Raw genomic sequence first — 16,923 nt, 5'->3', positions numbered from 1 at the left:
AAAGAAAGAAAGAAAGAAAGAAAGAAAGAAAGAAAGAAAGAAAGAAAGAAAGATAGATAGATAGATAGAGGAAGGTCTCTCTGAAGAGGTGACATCTGAGGGGAGAGATGGGCTTGTAAAATGAGAAGTTAGTCATGAAAATCTGGGGGTAAAGAGCATTCCAGGCAGAAAAAATATCAAGGCAATCTCTGAAACGAGAATGAGCTTGGCATGTTTGAGAAAGAAAAACAAAGTTTGGATAGAGAGAGAATGTACAAGCCACAGAAGTAGAAAGAGGCCAGATTGTATAGATCCGGATAAAGGGTTTAGATTTTACTCTGGATGTAAAGGGAAGCTACTAGAAGGTTCCCAGCAGGGCAATGTATGAAGAACAGACTATAGCAGGGAGTAGATCACACTGGTAGTCTCCCCCACCAAATTCTTTTTATCAGGCAAGTGTACCAAAACTCTAGCTGCTGTGAGTCAGAGCCTCTTAATACCTCACAACTGCATCCTTCTCTTGAGAACTGTCCTTGGCTAAAAGGAACCAGCCACTTAGCAAGAAAATTCCTGTGAGGTGATCGTCCCTTACTTCCTACCTAGGGGTCCAGCCCACAGCTAATGACTGACCTGGGGGACATAATGGTCAGTCCCCTGGCCTTACAGAGGGGCAACTCTGTGGTATGCTTCCCACTCCAAAGTGAGGCTAGACTTCAGCTGAACACATGGTCCAAACTCTTCCTCTGTTCTGTTGCTTCCCTCACTAAGTCCCTCATACAAAAACCCCCATCTCAGGCTCTGCTTCTAGGGAACCTGACCCAAGACAGAGTCAAAGAAGAAAAACCTAACTCTTGGCTATCTTTCTTCTGAGTACTAAAAGCATTATTAAAAAACATTATTCCTTTCCATTCCCAGCCCAAACTGCTTGTCCATTTCCCTCTCAGTCCCCTATCATCTATAAGAGCTTCCTAATTGTATTTTATTTTCCACCATTATATCTGACATCCTATACTCCAGTTATAGCTGAATTTTCCTAAAACATCAATTTTATCATTGCCTGAAGGGAAAGTTCTTGGAATTAACTTTTGAAGTTTCCATTAGTCAATCACCCAGTCTGTCAGATAGTCAGCAAATACTTATTGAATCCATCTTATGTGTCAGACCCTGTGAGGAATATGAAAAAGACCCATTCTGTTGCTTAAATTTATGTTTAACGTAAGAGTTTACTGACAATCTGACACTCTCCAAACTTGCATGTCTTTATCTTCAGAGCACATGCAGTCTATACCATTTACCCATATATTCATTCTTTCAGTAATGTTTGAGAACATACCACATTTCAGGTCCTATATTATATATTAAGGAAAGAATATAAATGATCTGGAATTATGTAAATATTTTATAAACATAGATCCTATTTCTCTTCCATACTTAACCCCATAGAAGGTAGGAATCAAGGCTATATTTTATTATTACTTTGCTCCAGATTGTATATAAGTTACTGCACATAGTATAATTATTAGATGTTAATTCTTCCTGTGCATTTATTTAAATGTTCAACTGATAAAATTTAATTTTATGTCACTTTATATAACATACCAGTTATGCAAAATAAACTTTATTGCCTGTGTATAGCTATACCTACCATTTTTATTCTCTACATCCCCCAGTATGAACTTAAATACGACTGATATACCACCTTGACGCTCATTGATGACCACATGGTAGAGAATATCTTCAAGAAAAGAAGAAACCAGAACGCCTGGGTGGCTCAGTTGGTTAAGCAGCTGCCTTCAGCTCAGGTCATGATCCCAGCGTACTGGGATCGAGTCCCACTTCGGGCTCCTTGCTCAGCAGGGAGCCTGCTTCTCCCTCTGCTTCTCAGTCTGCCTGTGCTCACTCACTCTCTCTCCCTTTGTCCCTGACAAATAAATAATAAAATCTTAAAAAAAAAAAAAAAAAGAAAGAAAGAAAGAAAAGAAGAAACCTTCCAAGAAGAGATGGTTTGCAAATTGCAAATGAAGGTCTAGCGGTGGTATACACTAGAATAAACTCCAAGTATATTTAAGGTAAATGCTACATATACCTTAAGACTAATTTGGGGGGTCATCTCTCTTAAAAACTTTATTCTAGCTTGGACAACCTTCCCTTCTGCTCTTTGTGAAGACGTCCACCACTGACACTTCCCCCTGTGTTAATATCATCACTGTCTGCTTCACCTAAGTGAATACACAATTTTTACCTAGTGCATGGAGCAGGTGCTTAGTAAGTGCTGTATGAATTAATGAATAAGCCTACCTCTTACTCCAATATAACTTATTCTGATAAAAGAAATATATTCATAATTCTATTACCTGCTAACATCTAAGGACAGTTTACTCACTTAAAAAATACTCTAAAATAAAAAGAGATCATATTTGTGAAGTTTCAAATCAGTTTTCTGAAAGAACTTTTGATGAGTCTAGATAAAACACATAATATAGTAAATTTTAAAATATCACTTAACTTTGCCTCTTACTAACTCTGTAATCTTGGGAAAAAATCAGCCTCATTTGCCTTAGTTTTCTTTCTTTTTTTAAAATATTATATTCATCTTTTTAAAGATTTTATTTATTTGTTTGACAGAGAGAGAGATCACAAGATGGCAGAGAGGCAGGCAGAGAGAAAGGGGGAAGCAGGCTCCCCACTGAGCAGAGAGTCCAAGGCAGGGCTTGATCCCTGAGATCATGACCTAAGTGGAAGGCAAAGGCTTAACCCACTGAACCACTCAGGTGCCCCTGCTTTAGTTTTCATATCTGAGAAATGGGAACAGTAATACTAATTCCCATATTTGTTGTATGGATGGAAAGACTTTTTACAGATAAAACACTTATGTGTAAATATGAAACACAGTAAATAGTGATATTATTATTATCCTCATGATTTTCAACAAGAACTTAGCAATGTGTTAATTATATACATTAACTCATTTTATCTTCACAACCTTAGGAGGTAAGTAACATTATCATCTCCATTTTATAGACGAGGAAAATGAGATCTGGAGAAATTAAGCCACTTGATCTCTATCATCCTTCCATTAAGTGGACCAGAAATCAGACAACCCAGGCTGAACAATTAAGATAGAGTCTGCTATCTTAATCATGACACTGTAAAAAGTAATAAAAGAATTCTACTAATTTAAAATGACTAGACTTCCCATACTCTACCATACTCCCGTCTTAGCACCATCTAAAATGCAGCTGCCCTCAGCGCCTAAAATTTGGTAAAGTGTCCTTATGAAAATGTCTACAGATCTTCATGTCTGTGGTCAATCAGAAGAGTCTGAATAAGGTTTTTCAACCTTGGCAAGTAATGACATTTCTTTGTTCCTTGTTGTGATGGCTGTCTTGTGCCTTATGGAATGTTTGGTAGCATCCTTGGCCTCTGCCCATTGGATGCCCATAGCACCTTCCCAGTCAGGATAACTATAAATGTCTCCAGACATTACCAAATGTTTTCCAGGGGTCAAAATTATCTCCAGTTGAGAACCACTGCAATAAAAGATTTTGAAATAATCCCGCTCAGCAGAGATTCAGGGAGCTGTGAATAACCCATTAGCACACACCATGCTCTTTTCTGACTCTAAACTTTGACCATGCCTTTTCACCTCCCTCTTTGCTGGGCTCTCTCTCTCTCTCCTCAATGGAATGCCACCTCCTCAGGAAGCTTTCTTTGATCTATCTTTCTCTCGGGTTTTGCAACTCCATCTTGGGCCCTCATCTTATTAAGCATCTCTATTTTTGTATATGTGTCCTTGTTAGACCTTGAGTATTTCAAGGGCAGGGAATGTGTTTTCACTTGTGTGCCTCTAGTATCTAGCACACTGTAAACAAGTGGTGCTTGTTAGATATTTAACAAAATAATAAAAGTTGATCACACATCTTTAATGTAAGCATTTAATCCCTGATGCATAACCAGCACCTTAAATAGGGTTTATCACATAGTAAATGTTTAATAAATATTTGTAGAATATTTGTCAAACAGTCATATAAGAGCATGACTATTACTTCATTAGGTAGATATTAATATTTTCATTAGATAGATATAAACTTGACTTATGTTTTCTTTGTATTTTGAAAAATTACATTTTTATATTCATGATTAATTAGGTTTTTCATTACTATATCCTCACTGAATTTACTCAGAAACCAAAATACTTATCATGAAAGACAGCGCAGGGTAGGAAGAAGCAAAATGTCATAGGCTTAGGGCCTTAAAATGCACTGGCTTCAGAATTGTAAAACCCTGGGGTTGAAAGAAACTAAAAATTCTTGATTCTAACCACGTGCTTCCTTTACTCAATTATTGATTCAACAAACATACACTGAGAGCCTATCACATGATCCCTGCCTGCACAGAGGGGACCTCAGAGAGTTCTCAGTCTGTTCGGGAAGACTATAAAGGAAAACAAACACAAAATATAGCAGGTGACTGGCCAGAGATGTCCACAAGGTATTGGAGGAATAGGGAGGAGGGATACCTGCCACAGTTTATGGGAGCCAAGGCTTCCTGAGGAAGAAACATAAGGTAGGACTTAAAGGACACAGAGATGGGCAAAAGAGTGAGAATATGTTCCAGATAGAGGAAATGATGTAGAATTATGCAACAATATGATAGACTACTGGGACAAGACTAAACATACAGTGGCCAGAGATGGAGAAAGGAAGGTGGGAAGTAGTCAGATTAGAGTCTGTGCACAATGTTTAGAATACCCACACTTCCTACAGCAGACCATTCCAACTTTCAGACAGGTGAGACTATTGGAAAAATCTTCCTTAAATGTAAGGCACAATCTACTTCTCTATGAAACAAAGCTATTGGGATAGTAAGGAAAAGGACAGCTCTAAAGCAGCATGTCTCAAAATGTGGGCCATGGCAACAGCTAGAGAACCAGGGAATCCTCATATTTAGCAATACAAGGTGATTCTTCTATCATAGCTCTCAGACCATATGTCTTTACATGAAGAAATGTGGTAAGGGCTGACAGTCACTATAAGCATTACTATATCCAGAGGCAAGAAGAAAAGCAGAATCATCTTCTTCTTCTTCTTTTTTTTTTTTTTTGTTGCAGAAGGGAAGATATTTTTTAAAAACTAAACTCCAGGGGTGCCTGGGTGGCTCAGTGGGTTAAGTGTCTGCCTTCGGCTCAGGTCATGCTCTCAGGGTCCTGGGATCAAGCCCTGCATCGGGCTCTCTGCTCGGCGGGGAGCCTGCTTCCCTTCCTCACTCTGCCTACCTCTCTGCCTACTAGTGACTTTGCTCTCTGTCAAATAAGTAAATAAAATCTTTAAAAAAATTAATTCTATCCCCAATGTGGGGCTCAAACTCATGACTCCAAGATCAAGTCACATGCTCTACTGACTGAGCCAGCCAGGAGCTCCAGAGAAACAGAATCTTGACTCCTCCATTCCAGCATGGAGAATCTGAAGATGCTCAGCAAAGACCTGACTAAATTTTAGCTATTGAGGAAGAGGATTAAGCAAGGCTGGGAGTGGGTAGAAAGAGAAGTAATCAAATGGAAAGGGGACAGCTGGGTAAGTGGGGGCAGGGTACCAGTCTGAGTATTAAAACAAAACAAAAAAAAACTTAGTACCATCTAAACTCACTTTGGGCTTCTCAGAAAACATATTAGCCATAGCTAGCAAAAGCTTTCTATACTTCTCTTTTCCTAACTTTCTCATCTCAAAACCATGGTATCCCTCTCCCAGGGCTGAGGCTATCTACCTTTGTAAGAATTAAAAAATAGCCTCTCCACCTAACCCCCATGGCAGAACTGGAAAAGAGTGAGTCTAGTTCCATAGTCCTTCAGCTGTGCACTGCAGAGAGCCTGGCCCTGAACCTTCCCAAAAGTTACACCATCTCCTCTTTCTTACTTCCTTACTTTCAATAACAGTTAACAAGCACTGACTACATGCAAGGTAATATGAGAACTACAAAGAGAAGTATTAAATGAAAGAAGAGTGTACTCCTCCTCCCCCCACCACTACCACCACCAACAGAATGATTGAGGGGAGATAATGGGCAAGAATGGGCCTTCCTGAGAGGATGGAGGAGGGCTGAAAATCTCAGATCTACAAGTTCCTGGGAGAATCTTTTATCCCAGCCCTCCACTTCTGACCATTGTCTGGTCTCAGACAAGCATTAGCATAACCATTAGCCTCTCTGCAAGGTAATTATTCTTGGGCTGGCTTACTCTGGCCCCCTGCCAAACAGGAACATTCACAAATCTACATATGAATTTAGGGTAGGGGATTTTTAATATACTCTTCCTAAACATCCACTCACTGTTTATAGCTGAGCCTGTTGCTACAATGAGGTCTATTTCTACCCCTCCTGGCAGCTAGCTACCTCCTTGATGTATGGATGGTTCACCATGGTACCTATTTCATTTGGTCTTTTGTTCACCCACTGAATGCATTTACTGAGCATCTATTAAGTGCCAGACCCTGTAGCAGAAAATGATGGTGAATAAGGAAGCCAAGGTTTCTGCCCTAAGCTGACTTGGTCTAGAGGGAACAAGAGACATTTATTTGATAACTAATTACAAATCTGACGATTACCAAAGGGGACAAGGAGAATACAATGGGAGCTTATCCTTACTAGTGGGAGCTTCCCCAGAGAGTAGGACCAAATATAATGCCTATCATATATGGTCTCAACAGCAGGATCATTGGAGTTCCGCTTTGAAGAGTTCTTGAATATCTACCTTTTTGGCAGTACAAGTAAAGTCTCAGTCCCTACACACCCAACTTTTTAATTAAAGATTTTATTTATTTGACAGACAGAGATCACAAGTAGGCAGAAAGGCAGGCAGAGAAAGAGGGGGAAGCAGACTCCCCACTGAGCAGAGAGCTGGATGTGGGGCTCTATCCCAGGACCCCAGGAGCTGAAGGCAGAGGCTTTAACCCACTGAGGCACCCAGGCTCCCCTCATATTCTCCTTTAAATTTGCTAGCCACGGGGCGCCTGGGTGGCTCAGTGGGTTAAGCCGCTGCCTTCGGCTCAGGTCATGATCTCAGGGTCCTGGGATCGAGTCCCGCATGGGGCTTTCTGCTCGGCAGGGAGCCTGCTTCCCTCTCTCTCTCTCTCTCTCTGCCTGCCTCTCCATCTACTTGTGATTTCTCTCTGTCAAATAAATAAATAAAATCTTTAAATAAATAAATAAATAAATAAATAAATAAATAAATAAATAAATTTGCTAGCCACATCACCAAGACAGCAGTGGAGGTTGCACTCCAGTGAAGTTCTAAGGCTTAGCATAACCTTGGAAAGTACTCCCCAAAAGAACATATCCCACATACTCAGAAATTGCCAAGTCCCCTTGACTATTCATAAGTTTACTCTCCTTCAGCACTTAGAAAACGTTATGCCCCAATCATAGGTTATATTTTATTTTGAAGAATCTACATCTTATTTTCATGGTTTTGTTTATAACTTAATGATGAAAAAGTTAAGCACTTTCTATCCTATTTCTATGTTAGAAGGTCTACCTATAATACCATTACATTTTCTCAGTCTACTTCATAAAATTAAATAAATCTGGGTGCTCCCACATTGTAATTTTCCCTTTTGCATGTGCCAGGCAAAAGAATACTACCTTCTGTTACCAAAATAAAAGCAGCACATTTGCAATTTCAAACACGTGAGCTTATTAAAAACCTTATTTTTTTTTTAAATTAATTCTCTTGTAGTGGGGCAATAAACTTGAAAATAGTTTAATGCTCTGATTGTCAAGTAGGTATAGATAATGACATTAAATATGAACAAGCAAATCATTTCACGGGTGCAAGATAAGTTTATAAAATATAAATGCTCTGACAGTAAGAAAACATACTGCTATACTCAATTATATCATCTCTTCAAAATACAATTGCTTCTATGTTTGGTAAATAGAATAATCCAGGTCACATTCCTGTGTTCAACAGAGTTTCTAGTCCCTCCCTTTTCTCTAAATACTTGTGTTGTTTCTGCATGTTCTTAAGTGTCATCATGTATTGCTATAGGCATGATGGCTATATTTAACTAATAATGACAGTGGTTGTCATTAGATTTTAACTCAGTAACACTAGTCTGACATATCATTTGAAGTATGTCTTCAATTTAAATTTGATTAAAATTACAAACATCTCATCTATTGTGCCAGTCAAAATGTTGTCACCCTTTCCCTGAACTTTTCTATGAACTTTACTGAAATAAGTTATGGCAGCTTAAAGTGAAGGCTAGCCTTGGGTCATAAACATATTTTAAAATATGACTCTTGGAATAGAGCAGAGCAAGGCCACTTGGGGCTCCTTTGAAAAAAGGATTTGACTTTGAATTACACCCTGAACAAATTCTCAAGGCAAAAAGCACAATATTGTGAGAGTTCAAAGGCTCTAACTCAGATTCCCATATCATGCTATGTATACCCAGTGCCCAGCAGGGATTTTAATTTGGTTGTGGGCATTTTAAGATTGCAGACCTAGCAAATACCTTTGGTAGTAAAATCAGGGACTTGTGACAACCTGCATGAAAAGCTGGTAGAAATGTGCCTAGCAAGAGATAGAGCAGAAGAAGGAAAATAAACAAAGATTATGTGGAAATACAATGTTTTAGATACCTACTATATATGTTGGGCTTTTACATACATCATTTTATATACTCATAACTCTGCAAGGTATCTACTATTGGGTTCAATTTATTAATAAGAAAACTGAGACTCAGAGAGGTTAAGTGACTTGCCCAGGCTCACGCTGCACTTGCTTCCCTGGCAATAATGAAAATAGCAGAGAGAAATTCTTCTGTTTGGTTTTTCTGAACCTATCTACCTAGATATTCTGCGGAGGGAGGAGTGCACACAAGATTTTGATTAATAATAGGCTTGGGATTTTAATAGAGATTAGAATCTTAGTTATGGGGATGCCTGGGTGGCTCAGTGGGTTAAAGCCTCTGCTTTCGGCTCAGGTCATGATCCCAGGGATGGAGCCCCACATCGGGCTCTCTGCTCAGCAGGGATCCTGCTTCCCCACCTCTCTTTCTACCTGCGTCTTTGCCTACATGTGATCTCTGTCTGTCAAATAAATAAATAAAATCTGTAAAAAAAAAAAAAAGTTAAAAAATAAAAGAATCCTAATTATGTTTAAGAAATGCTATTCTCAGTGTTCTGTTCAGTCTAGACATTTATAGACATTTAGTTTTCAAATAATTTATCTTTTTTAAGAAACAAAGACAATATCCAATAATCTCTTTAGATATTATTACCTCAGTTTTACAGGTAAGGCCATTGAAGCATGACCAATCTATTCCTAGACATATAAAAGGAACTAGAATCTTGCAAGATCATCTGCCTTCAAGTCTAGGGTACTTGCCACTAAATAATAACGATTTCTCAAGTCTTTCCTAGTAGATGTCTCAAAGCTTCAAAAACTAATGGTCTAAAAGGTAAACCTCTGCCAAAAAGATTTGATTTAGAGTTTACTACAAATGCCTGTTTCATTCGACAAAATACTTCCTTTTGTTTCCATGACACTATTTGTTATGATACCACCCTTCTGATTTCCTTTATAACACCACTGTCAATAAATACTTTACTTACTTCTTTATATAGTCATTGTCTTTGTTCCTTATACCTCACTAAGCTCCATTATACCTCTCTCTTGTTCATGCCATAACCTTAAGATTGGAGCAATGCCTGTCACACTATAGGGAATCAATAAATATTATGATTAAATGAATGAACAGTCTTTAATTATTCCTCTGCCTTCTTTTAGATGGAGAACTATATGTACTCGCACATACTCTCTCAGCACTAGCGAGGGTGATATTCTCTCTGTCCACTTTTACCCATTTAGCAAACAACTCGAGCTGATAAAGACAGTATCTATAACCCTTCTGAGTTAATATTGTATGAGAATTAAAATTTATCTGGTTTCTTGGCAGCTATGACAAAAAGGCCTTACCCCAACTCCCTAAGGTCAGATATAATTCCATAAGTAGAATTTTTGGATTCAAAAGTGTTAAATACAGTGCATATATCCTAATAGTGCATAGATTATATATTAAGTAATGCATCCAGCAAGTTTAGGATTGTAGCCCATCATCAAACATAGTATTTGTCAATAAAACAATTGATGAGTTATACTAAATAAGATTCTCCTACCAAATGAGTTATGAAAAAATTGTTTTATCTTCTGCAATACTGGATTTGGAATTGTATATAATATTTTGGAGTTGAGGTACTAACTTAGGAATTGTGAGCAGCAAATATAATACACTTAAAGCACAGAACTCGGGCATGACATGCACAAAGTACTCAAATTATCAGGGAAGTTATAGGTTTGCAGGCCCCTTCACTAAACAAGTATAGCCTTTATATATATAAAGGGTATATATATATATATATATATATACATATATATATATATATATATATGCAATTTAGCAATTCATGAATATATCATGGATTTAGATGATTCTCAATCATTTATTTGGTCATTTATACCATAAAAAGATACTGCCACATGCAGCATCACATGCTCTTGATTTCCCTATTAGCTAAGGACAGTTTTTGGAGGGTCCATCTCTTTAAGTCTACATCTGTTTATATAGTAAAGATATTCTACATATTTACTTACAGGTTTTAAACATCTGTGATAGAGAAATAAATAAAATACATGCCTAAGTTTTACCCTCACTTGTAAAAATAGATAAAAGAATGGCACTGGGATGCCTGAATGGCTCAGTCATTTAAACACCCAACTTCTGATTCCAGCTTAGGTCATGATCTTAGGTTTGTGAGACTGAGACCTGCACTGGGCTCTGTGCTGATCATGGAACCTACTTGGGCTCTCTCTCTCCTTTTCCCTCTGCCTGCCCCCACCCCCACCCCAAAGAATCATATGCCATCTCAGAAGAAATTGAGTTTTTATCCTCTATCTGATGTCGTATTCTTGTTTTTGAATATATGCAGCTAAGTCAGAAATAAAATGGACTGACAAATACTCTTGCCTAATATAAATACTATTCAAACGATATGATAATAAGGAATTTGGGAAAGCCCACCCTAACTCCTGTAGCAGTTGCTCAAATTAAGTAGTGCTCACCCCATAGGTAATCATCACAAAGCCCAATGTTAGCTTTAGTGGACTAAAGCAGTCCTTGGTTTAGTCAAAATTATAGCATTGAGATCTAGCAGCAAGAATAGCTAGGTGTGATTTGAGTGGGGTAGTGAGTTATTTCTTAAAACTTGTGCTTTTAACCCAACCATTTAAAAATCAACAAATTCAGGAGACACATAATGGAACAAAATATAATGCATGAATCCAGGTTCATTAAACTAATGCATTTTTTGAAAAACAAAATATGACAGAATGTTTCATTATTGACGCAGATAGGAGAAAAAGTGTTATGCTGCTATTTAGAATGTGTCCTGTGTGTCGTGGAATTGAAATATTTCCAAATCATCAATAATTAAAATGATGAGAATCCATCATTTCACTGACATTTACTTCTACATGAAAAGATGGCCTATTTTAAATGTGCTCACACATATTCTTGTCAATCACAAGCTGTCACAGCAAATTATTTCATTTTGTAGATCACATGACAGTTAGCAGAAAATCTCTAGGTTTAAATTTAGATCTTAGGTGTAGTATCAAGAACACTTTTCATGGATTTTTTTTTTTCTGTGACTACATCTTTGCAATTCAGTATATTAAAGATGTAAAATCTTATTCATAGTACTCAGTTTCACTTCTGGTTAACAAAACTCAGGACTGAAATGAATTACTGTAAATGATAGCTCTAAAAGCCAAACAGTAGAATAGAATATACAGAAAAGAACAAAAATATAAAACTAAAGAAAATTTTAAACTGTCAGAACTCCATACAATGGAATTTGGACCTAATAAGTTAGGTCTAAACAGTTTTTTTCTCTCATCTTCTTTAAGACATTTAAACAATTGCAGGGCATATCTTATGCTAGGTTGGCAATGCTTATATTTTCAAGCAACTATAAAGGAGTTACCCTTTTATAAACCCTATGAATCTGATGTAAGAATTTTCACGGTGCCACCATTAAAGAAGATTCAGGAAATGGTGAATAAAACCTAAAGTGCATGCCCAAGGATCAGAAAACTTTTTAAATGCTTCTTCAAACAAATCATTAACTCTATCATCAAAATTCTAACAAAGTCATTAATAGATTTCAGAATCTTCACCATTATTATATGACCTAATCAGACAGTTGATGTTCATCAACAGTCCTTATAAAAAAGATTCTATTTTTCCCATACATAGTCTTCTGCTCAGGCATTTAACTTCAAAATGTAAGAATTATTCTAATACTGCATTTCAACAGGGAATGCTTCATGTCAGTCTTGACCTTGGCTTGACCTCTATAAGAAAGCTTTGTGTTTCGAGGTATGTGATGAATAGCTCTCTGGCTTTCTGTTAAATCCGGTGGCACTGACTGTCAACAGTGGTACTCAAAAGGGGTAGTAAGGTAGTTAAAAATCAGAAATGTTCCTTAGGACTTTTTCTATCCTAGTAAATCTGGGAATAGTTCTGAGGCAATTTTCATTATCTGCATTGCTTTTCCAAAGAATAAGAAAACCATGAAATATGAAAATATAATTGCCAAAATATACATAGACTTCTTTGGCCCTCCTGTAGCAGAAATAATGTAAATTTTCCTTTGGAGGACCCATTTGACTTACATTGTTGAATAGCGTTCTCAGTTTTAAGGATTTATAACTTATTTACTCAAGTTTACGCTCCTTAAAGACCAGGACTTCTATCCCTAAGCCAGGACTGCATGCATAGTAGATACTTAAGAAAATACTTATTGGTTTACATTTAGATCAAATTGAATTAAACCAAATTTAATATCAGAGATGAGAGAATAATGATAAATAATGATAAAAAAGAAGTCAGTCCCTTTTTATCATCTCTCTCTCTGAACTGGCCTAGTACCTGGCACATAGTGGGCTCTCAATGAATGTTTTCTGAATGAATGAAAATCTTTATATTAAAGTAATGACCAATTACTGACTCTAATGCCTGTTGCTTAATTGCATATAAAATATTCATGTTCATGTAGAAAGATAAAATAGTAACACCCAATTCTGCCAGCTGTTTTCCCTTTATTTACCTTTAGAATGCCTCCTTGCTCTAAATTTATCTGCCATCTTCGAAGCTATTCATACATGTCTTGTTTTTAAGGTACACTCATAGTAAATTGGCAAATTATTGATTATCCATAAAACACTTATAAGAAAGATAATTTTAACCTGATTTGAAAAGGCCCATGTGAATGTGAGACATATATATATATATATATATATATGAAATCTCCCCACACTGCTCTCAAAATATTTAAGTCAAGTTACAGACTGTACCATGTATAGATAATACTTATTTACATTTATATTCTTAAGGTTCTGGAAGAAACCAAATATCACTCTTTAGGCTTATAGGTTTATCTTTGAGCTTAATTTAGACAAGTGGCTTTTTCCCTATTGTACTTATCCTAGGTCTTTTTAATGGATATGTGATATGCTAGTGTGTGTCCAAGCTCACCTACAATTTCTTTTCTCAAAAGACAAGGCACATCTGCCACCTGCTCTACTCTGTGTCCCAGCAACAACTGTCGAGCAGCATAAAGATTGATTATCAGTCAAAAACCATTGCACAACACCAGATTTTGGTGGGTTAAGCTTGCTGATCCAGCAAGAGATGGTGTGAAATTTTCAGGAGTGTGTGCCAACATTTTGGTGCTAAAAGAACAGCAGTGCATGTCACAGTGAAACACAGCCAAAGATATGCAGACAAAGCAGAGAAGTTTTTTGTTCTGGCCTTGGCTTTAAAAAGAGTAAAAGAGAAAACAGAAAGTAGGAGGAAATTAGTTTGTACATTTAAAAATCATCTACCACACTAGTCATATGTGTGACACTGTTATTTTAGGCATACATGTCCAGGAAAATTTCCAAGAAGTTAACTATAAATAATTTTTATACATCTCTTCTATAATACCATTATCATATGAAAGGCAAGTATTTCTTATTAATAAAAGTAATCAAGGATCTTAAGGAAACACCCATTAAATATACATTTAAAAAAATAAAATAGTCACAGAAACATTTACCCACAAGGATGCATGCTTTTACAGAAGATGATTTATATAAATGATCCAATGAACACAAAATAAAAGCAGCCATAGTTTAAAGTTAAATCAAGATTTGAAAAATATATGGGTCTATTTTCTTGCATACGTAATTTTTAATGAGTATTGTAGCAACAAGTTTCTTTACCTTGAACCAAATTACTTGAACTTTCTACTAAATTCAGGAAATTATTTCCTGATGATCAAGTATTTTCAGAGAGATAGAAATCCTACTATCATCTTATATAATAACATTAATAGAGGAAGAATTTTCATCACCTCATCTGTAATGAACTCCAGAATTACTTTTTTTCCACTTATGCAATTACTGCCTAGACTTGTCCTTGGTTCACTAGCTTTGTAGCAGTTGCAGAAAGAAAATCCTTCTAATAAGGTATTAAAAGTTAGGGGAATATAGCAGTTAGAGACACTGAATTTGTATGCCAAAGTTCTTATGTCATTTAAATGTAATTACCATATATAGCACTTAATAACAGACTATGGTATGACATGCGTGTTAAGAATATTCTTAGATGGTATTTTCATTTCTTTCTTAAAATGTATTATTTCCCACTGAAAAAGGAAAAATATTTGTTTTATTTTAGAAAATCACATATCTGAAATGTTAGAAACAATGGACTTTTAAAAACAGAACTTACCAGCAAATAGATCTAAAATACATGTTATATTTTGTGTATATATTGTATATACATATACATATAAATATAAATTACAAATATATATATACACACACACACATTGCAAGATTTAAAAAGTCAAGCTGCTGCATTTCTTATGAAAAATTTTGTTAGGAAAATTGCATATATATATAAGAATTGTGTGTTCATTCTGACCACATTTTCATAGTCCTGTTAATGCTCTCTGAAAAAAGACCAAGAGTGTAAATGAATAAATGCTACTTGAAACTTTGAAGTATTTTCTGAGAGAATAAATCTAATGAATTATGTCTGTTGGGTGTCACAGAAACTAAACAGTAAATTCAATAATCTCTGATTTAATTTATTATATTTTCACCATTTAACCTCCTGCAGGCTCCCTAATGTCTATTCAGATCTATATTAAATTAAGCACCAATGCTAATGAAGGGCAATAAACGTGGCTGTCAGTGGATTTTTCTTTCATTAAGCACATTATCCTCTTACTGAGCTGCAAATGCGTAAACATTAGTTTTGTTAAACCATGCAAAAAAGACAGGATGAAAATCATTTTTTAATTGCACCCCTTAAGCAATTTACTGTGGGTGGGGGTAGGGTATTTTTTTTTCTTTTTTACCTTTAATTTTTTTGAATGGATCTAAAAAGGGCTCTCCTGTTGAAACATAAACGTCGGCTTCATGGGGTATATCTTCAGGTTTGAGGGCTTCAGTGCCGTCTGCCAAGAACACTCGTCGTGCGGCCATGTTCAGATTCAGCTTTTCTGTGCACTCCTCCAGCAACTAGAAGACAGCAAGCAAGAGGTAAGAGAAAGTGATTTAGCACAAAGAAAGCAACACATTGCCATGAAACAAAAGGTGGTAACAATGAAAACAGACACCCATTGAGTCACTGGCCAAGTTAAGTAACTCAAGTAACTCCACCAATATTTTTTTTCTAGCACTTGAAAATATAAAATAAAAGGTAAATCACAGCACTGAGACAAACTAATGGTTGTCTAATTTTAGTCCTTATTCTGTCAGTTTAATAACTCCACAAGATACAAAGCTATTGTATCTGTTTAAGTCAATATACATATCAATAAAAAAGAAAGAAATAAAATACCTGTGAGATCTATGTATATATAAGCAATTTACAGATTCATTACTGAAAAGAAAATTTTAACACAATAAATATAATCTTTTTCATTTCTTAAATCATAAAAAGAGTAAGGGAAGAAATAAAGCACTGAAAACTTTTGAACACTATTTACCAAGGTGATGGTTGGTACTGTAACTTTGGTAAAGACTGTTCTAGATCCATTTTTGTAAGCTGTTACTGTAATCACTTCAGGATGAAGTTTGCATCTTTGAGACAATCTATGCCAATTCTGGGCTGGCTGAAATTTTAAAGAAGAGAACTCTGCAACTCTGAAGGAAAAAACCCCCACAAAATTGATACATGTTAATTAGTAAAAACATTTAAATAAATATTATCCTAGACATTTTTTATAGACATCAACCCTAATGATTGTTCTCAAGTATTCCTTGAAAAAACTTTTTATAGGCTAAGATTGTCTATATCTACTTAAATATTTTTAAAAATTTAACCCAGGATAAGTCTGCTAAAACTGTTCATGTAAAACACTTATCTGGCAATAAATGATTTTTATCAATTAACTTATAAAACATAACACTCATATAGAAAAAGATTATATGTATACATGTTGTGTTCCTGTTAGAAAACAAAAAACAGTAACATAGTCGTAACAGCATGAAATAGTAAATGGCTAAGATCTTCCCTTAAGTTTTCATGTTTATCAAAGTTCTTTGATTTTTTAAAAAGATTTGAAATTCTAATACTTTCTTACTCTAAATTTCTTATTCTAAAGTTAGTTGTAACTGCTTTCATCTCAAATTTGTTTGCAGGTAGAAAGGGAGAATTTCTAAGTTTTGTCTTCATTCAGAAGCACTTTCAACTCTTATTATTTTCTCAACAAAAGTAGCACGTGGCAAATGACTAGCATGTCGTATTTTTTATTTCAGAGTTCTCTAATTAAACCTATTAATTCTTAATGCCACAGAAACAAAGTAAACATTTTGAAATAAAAACT

The 16,923-nt window shown here is 35.8% G+C and overlaps 1 protein-coding gene across 4 annotated transcripts in view; it reads right to left on the bottom strand.

Moving 5' to 3' along the window:
- Positions 1 to 16,923, bottom strand: part of DCDC1 (doublecortin domain containing 1) — a 440,084-nt gene that overhangs the window by 385,529 nt on the left and 37,632 nt on the right. For all 4 annotated transcript variants that reach the window (XM_059406535.1, XM_059406544.1, XM_059406519.1 and 1 more), the window contains 2 exons: positions 16,084 to 16,240; positions 15,451 to 15,613 (listed from right to left, as the gene is read on the bottom strand). In XM_059406535.1, coding sequence (XP_059262518.1) covers positions 15,451 to 15,613; positions 16,084 to 16,240 — 320 coding nt within the window. The remainder of the gene's footprint in view (positions 1 to 15,450; positions 15,614 to 16,083; positions 16,241 to 16,923) is intronic.

This window comes from Mustela nigripes, chromosome 1 (assembly GCF_022355385.1).
Source record: "Mustela nigripes isolate SB6536 chromosome 1, MUSNIG.SB6536, whole genome shotgun sequence".
In the NCBI taxonomy this organism is placed as follows: Eukaryota; Metazoa; Chordata; class Mammalia; order Carnivora; family Mustelidae; genus Mustela; species Mustela nigripes.
This window is presented reverse-complemented; position numbering and strand designations above follow the sequence as displayed.